Source organism: Cynara cardunculus, unplaced genomic scaffold, assembly GCF_001531365.2.
Source record: "Cynara cardunculus var. scolymus isolate 2C unplaced genomic scaffold, CcrdV1 Un_Scaffold_571, whole genome shotgun sequence".
Taxonomy (NCBI): domain Eukaryota; kingdom Viridiplantae; phylum Streptophyta; class Magnoliopsida; order Asterales; family Asteraceae; genus Cynara; species Cynara cardunculus.
The window spans coordinates 80,283-87,123 of NW_020200589.1; the positions used below are offsets into that span (position 1 = coordinate 80,283).

The following is a 6,841-nucleotide window of genomic DNA, read 5'->3' on the forward strand; positions in this document are numbered from 1 at the left end:
TGTTCATGTTCGTTCATTTATTAAATAAACGAACATAAACGAACTTCCCGCCGAACGGTTCACGAACGGTTTGCTGAACGTTCGGTTCGTTTACGGCCCTACTCGTAACGGCATATACTGGGGTTACAAGTGATATGATGTTATATGAATTTAAATTGTTAATAACTAAATCATTATTGTTCAAGATACTGATATAAAACACACACACACACACACATATATATATAACACGGATTTGCCGTATGACGTCATGGCCTGGCCATAACTCGTAAGGTTTGAGGCTTGACCTTGCCGCCACACCTCACGCCATTTAAAGCATAAATCGCAATGTATATATTATTAGGGGCAGACATACCTTGATGGGAGTGGGGTTCCGTGCTACCGCTCAACCTTAATTTGTAAGAAATAATATTTTTTTGGTTATGTAAGGTGCACCTGCTAAAGTTTGGGGGTGTGCTCCAAGATATTAGAATTTTTGAAGGGCTAAAGGTGCACATGAATTGAAATCAATCAAAAAATTTGAAAAATACTCTCGAAAAAAACCAAAAGAGTCCCTCGAAAGTAACCAAAAACTTCAAAAATTCCTCGAAATCAACCAAAAAAAACTTAAAAAAGAACCCCCAAAGACGAAATTCAGCTAAAAACACATCGAGTGGCTTTACTGACATTTAAAGGTGAATCCGCTCGATAAAAATATCGGGTCTGCCACTATATGTTATTTTCTGACATCATATTTTCTTTCGATTTTTCTAATTTCACAAATCTTTACCATTTTTAATATCTAAAATAATATCTAAGATGTTACAAAATTTACAGAAATCCCATAAGATTAGTTTAACTAACAATAAGACTTGGATCTTTGGAGATATTTCTCAGAGGTCATCGATTCAAATCCTGAAACACCACTGTGATTAGTCAAGATACATACAAAGTGACTCAATAAGTCAGACACCAATTAATGGTCAAAAAATAAACTAGAGAGATTTGAGATAATATTAACATACTGAAAAAAGTTCAGATTACGTTTTTTATGGTATCAATATTTCTGGTCTTACTAATTCATAAAGACTAAGCACGTCGTCTCATACGCTACAATTACACAAATATACCCTGTCTACACGAACATATATAGGTTGATATTGAAGGTAGTAAAACCAACCTGGTTAAATTTACAAACTCAAAGCTCACACCATATATGAATTACTACATGATGTATAAACTGGAAATAATGTATTTGAAAATCGACAAAACAAAAAGGTAGTTGAGGTTCGTGTTTGACACGGTTTCCTCAAAACATAATTGCCCTCACATGGTACCGCATAGAGAGAGCATGACACAATGTTGATGTCTCGAATATAGTAGCTAGGGGTCGTTTAGTTTATAGGGATTTGACAGGTTAAGAATTGAATTTCATTTCAATCATGCATGCGTTTGGTTTAAAGGAAAATCCTGAATTGAAATCATTGGATTTCAATGAAATCCTACAAACATTGGAATTTGAAATCTCAATCGGAGTAATTTTTATGGGATTTCATAAGGTTTTATTTGTAATAATGTTTTAAAATATGTTAAAAACATTTGTTTTGTGATAATTAATTAATAAAAAGATGACTTAATTATTATCTTTATAAAAAATTATATTATTAAGCCTAAATTAAATTACTTTGTTACTGAACTTAAATTAAATTAAAATAAAAAACTAAATTAAAAAAACAACATAAAAAAACAAGAACTTTTAAATAATTAATTTAATACTAATATCAATAAATAAATATATTCAAATTTTTATGTTATTTTTAAATTTATATTTTATTTAAAAATAAAAATATTATTGTTTTCTCAAAAGCACATAAAATCGTATTATTTCAACAAAAAAAAAATTAAGATGTGTCTCAACTCTCAGTATATTATCCAAGTATCATTCTAGTGTAATATAAAAATTAATTAATAAATTTATTAGTTAGAAATAAAATAAAGAGATATAGGAAAAGGACAATCCTTCCTAGTTGGTCGCCGATTTTGACCGTAATAGGGACATTCTCCGAAATTCATGTTACATAATTTCTGCAAGTTTTTAATATCTTACAATATCAAGGTTTCTTCTAGAAGAAACTTAGAGGGAGAGAGGGTGAATAGTTACGACATTATTGATCTTTCTAGAACTATGAAAATATTGTATTAATTTATATTATATAACCTTTATGAAATTAGGTGCGCAGCCCATGGTTTGTTCTATGACACGTACTTTATTAAAATAAATAATAAATAAATTACGAGACTATAGATTTTTAATCTGCTTAAGCTGGTTTTCTTATTACTTAATTAAAAAAAATGATGTATTAGTGTTACGTAGTAATGAAATATTTGTGTTATTTAATGTCAACTCGACGTTTCCCATTCTTCTCTTTCTTACATCATTGCTGACATATACATTTGAATTTTTTTAATTATTTTATTATATATTTTTATAAAGAGAGTGACGTTTCATACGACGAATGCTATTTAAATAAGAAAATAAATTGTATCATGACACGTCATCCAATCTTATGGTTATGATTAACTTATTAAAATTAGGTTAAAAGTGGAATTAGTTGTTTGTTTACTTCTTAATAGTTTTATTCAGAGGCAACCTCTGAATCGTTAAGAGGTGAATCTTGTTTGACAAAAAAAAAAAAATTCAATCTTTTAATGGTTCTAAAACTCTCTGAATGATTTTGTATATTGGATTTCCCTTAACCATTAAGAGCCATAATTTCATTGTACAGAATTATTAAACAATTATATTTCATTTTGCACTATATCATGTGAGACTCTTAATCATTTTGCACCAAATCATTCAACAATTGTCAATCATTTGGATTTAAGTATTATCTAATTAATTATTTGAATCCCTAAAAAATCTCATAATATCCATAAGTACATTTATTTATTTTTAAGATGTTGCTACATTTTAGACATCAATTTTGTTATTATATATATATATATATATATATATATATATATATACACACACACATACATACATACATACACACACAAGGGCTTAATCAAATGAGAACCGAGTTGTTTGTGGTAATTGTGAGGTTCAATATGAGCCAATCATTTAAATAATTAATGTTATATCCTAAAATAACATAAAGGGTAAATTGGTAATGTTATAATTATAAAATCCTAGATGCTTTAGGTACTCTTCTCCTTCGTCTACTTCTTCTCCGGCCACCCCCATCTCCCCCATCTACTTCTTCATCGACGGTTTCCCCTTCCACAACCATCTCATCTTCTCCTTTATTAGAAAACCTTATCTCTCTTCTTTGATTTGGCCCCATGAAATCAACAACCCTTTTTTGGTTTTGCTTTGACTGTTTCTTTGATGGCTTCAAAGCATTGATTGGGACTTGCTGGAGTGGTTCACAAGGCAGACGACGGAGACGAGACACGACAGAGGCGGTGCGAAGGGGAAGATTCGGGTGTGCTTTGCCTATTTCCTCGTCCCTGTGTTTGTGTTAGTTCGTACGGTGGTGTAGGGGTGCGTGTGTATGTTGCGGAAGGTGAAAGGGAGAAGGGAGATAAGGAGATGGTGGCTGCAACAATGAAGGGGTGCCCGGAGAAGATGGATTGGGAAAGGAGGAAACGGGTGAAAATTCTGTGGTACATGGTGGTACCCAAATTGGTAATACATTGGGTAATGGGTATCATAGGGTGGCCGGAGAAGATGGATTGGGAAAGGAGGAGACAGGTGAAAATTATGTGGTACATGGTGGTACCCCAATTGGTAATACATTAGGTAATGGGTATCATAGGGTGGCCGTAGAAGATGGATTGGGAAAGAAGGAGACAGGTGAAATTTTTGTGGTACATGGTGGTACCCCAATTGGTAATACATTGAGTAATGGGTATCACAGGGTGGCCGGAGAAGATGAATTGGGAAAGGAGGAGACGGGTGAAAATTCTGTGGTACATGGTGGTACCCCAATTGGTAATACATTGGTACCTGCCGGATTAATGTTCACCGGAGGCCGGAGATCGGAGATCGGAGAGAGGAGAGAGGAGAGAGGAGTTTTTAAAATACCTAAAATGTCCTCTAATTATAATTTTAACTCAAATTACCATAATTACTAATTTTCTTATTTATCCATTGATTTGTGGTTAAGATTGGATCTCACAGTTACCACAAACAACTCAGTTCTCCCTTGAATGAGCTCTTATATAATATATATATATATATATATATACATATGTAGGGAAGGGTTCAAACGAGAACACTTTCATTTTACGAAAACGTAAGAAAACATTTTTATTATAGACAATCACATGTGATACTATTATTTCATCACATATGATATACATGTGATACTAAATTAGAGACGTGGACGATTTTCGATGTGATCTTAGTTGCGGGCCAAGTCGCCCTAACACCACTAAGTCCCCTCACAAGTATTATCACATGTGATAAGGGTGTTGTTGATATGATATTATAATTCATCAAGACCATCACATGTGATGCTAAATCATAAACGTAAACAACATTTGGCACGGCCTAAGTCGTAGAACACGTCGTTCATACATCACAGGGTCCCCTCATGCATATTATCACATTTGATAAAGGTGTTCCCACATTCTCGTAAAATGGAGGTGTTTTCGTTTGAACCTCCACCTATATATGTATATATATATATATATATATGTGTGTGTGTGTGTGTGTGTGTGTGTATATATATATATAGGGTATATTTCAAATGCAACCATATTCATTTGTCAACCAATACAACCCAATCAATTGAGATATTTATAGAAATGATGAGAGTTCATTTATTATGATTTGAATATTTGTGGAAGATGACTAGAGTTCATTAATAATGATCAATACTTTATATTAGGAAACGATCAATACTTTATATCAGGAAACAATCAAAATTTTTATGAAATTACATATTCATCAAATTAAATGGACGGTTGAGATTGAGTTGTATTGGTTGTACAAATGTAAAGGGTTGTACAATAACTCATATATATGTATATATATATATATATATATAGAGAGAGAGAGAGAGAGAGAGAGAGAGATGAGCGATCAAATGAAAACCACCCTCATTTGTACAAACCGTACAAACCACCCTCATACGTCGATTTCATTGTTTAATCTTATGAAATTTTTTCATGAGATTGTTTAATATTGTGAAATTGTTTCATATAATACTTTTTTTTGATGAATTTGTTTCATATATGGTTATGAAATTGTTTCATATAATATTTAATGAAATTTTAATGAAACTGTTTCATGTATTTCTCTAAAATTAAAATAATGAAAATGATAATATCCATGATTAACACTCTCCACAATAAAAATGGTTAATCAACCTCTCATAATTACAAAAAAAATGAACAAAATGAAAAATTATGATTGATTGAATGAGATTCACATGGTTTGTACAAATTAGGTGATTTTTATTTGAACGTTCCTCTATATATATATTTATATTGTGGGAGTCAATCTCGGGCGACCCATTTGACGGGCGTCACCCTCCTCTCCATTTCGTCAAAGCATCTTGGTCCTACTCCTAGGTGTGTGTATCTATACATGTACATGTACATGTACATGTATAGTGTCTAATTTAACTTTTAATTTGTAATATATTAACCAAAATACTCTTGAGTTTGCTAAATTTAACTCAACAAACATAAAAATAACCCTCATGAAATCCATAAATAATTAACATCCACATAAATCTATAATAAACAAATTCCATAAAAAATGACCCAAAAACCTATAAATTAGTAATAATCAACGATTGACCTTTCACCACCAAATAAGTAACTCAGTAGAAAATAGAGTTCATTAAATTATAAACCATATTAATACCACACTTCTAAAGATCCCGCATCATTCATTTGGATTATTTTCAATTAAAAAATATATTAAAATCCTAACACCAATATTATTTACTTATTAGCTCATCACGGGATATTGTATTAAACTTCAGGGGTAAATAGGTCAATGGCATTTTTATAAGGACATTTGAATTTGGTCGATTAGACCCTTCAAAATATCTTCTAACAATCCAATGTTTTATTATCGTAAAAACAGGTTTTCTTCCGTATAATACAATAACAGTTACCAATTTTAGAATATCTGTGACATTTTTGACATAAGAATAAACATGGGATTATGACCGTCACGATTTGTTATCTCTGAAAACTAGCAGATATTATTGTAGCACATTCAACCATAATACATTAAACATATATTATGTGTAATAAAAGGTATATGATAAGAGTGAAAGTATACATTAAACTCTTGAAAATCACTTAAAATACAAGTTTCCTACATGAAATATAAATAGACATCATTATTTGTTGCATACGTGCTTGATTATTTTTTTGTGTTACACAAATTGACCGCTCACACTTTTTTTTCCATCTCTCAAGCCTCAAAGGCGGACTTTGGAAAGCTTTTGGAGATTCCGGCTGGTGTTTTCATGGTGATCTTGTCAGTTGGTGGATCGTCAACGTAGATTTCGGTCAGTGAGATCCATATCAACACCTCTTTAGACTTGACGCCAGTCAGCTTCTTGATCTTGCACTTTTGCAAGTACCCAGTGACCTCGGTGGCATACGATACTTGCTTCCCAACCTTCTCGAACTTGTGGACTATATCTTTCTTTTGTTTCACCCACATGAAGCCAGTATCTTTCACGTAACCAAGTTCTTCAATGTCCTCTGCAGGCAAAAGGCCATCGGGAAGCTCGTATTCTCTGAGCAAAGACTTGGTCTTTTCTCTGCAAATATCATCTCCGGTGATGATTTCTGCGCATGCTCTAATCTCGGGGGTAATCGGAGACAT

At 32.2% G+C, this 6,841-nt stretch overlaps 1 protein-coding gene across 1 annotated transcript; it reads right to left on the bottom strand.

Annotated features, from left to right (window-relative positions):
* Nucleotides 1-6,421: 6,421 nt before the first annotated feature.
* LOC112501796 lies at nt 6,422-6,841 on the bottom strand. The gene has a single exon (XM_025105519.1). The coding sequence runs from the start codon at nt 6,839-6,841 to the stop codon at nt 6,422-6,424; it is 420 nt and encodes a 139-aa protein (XP_024961287.1).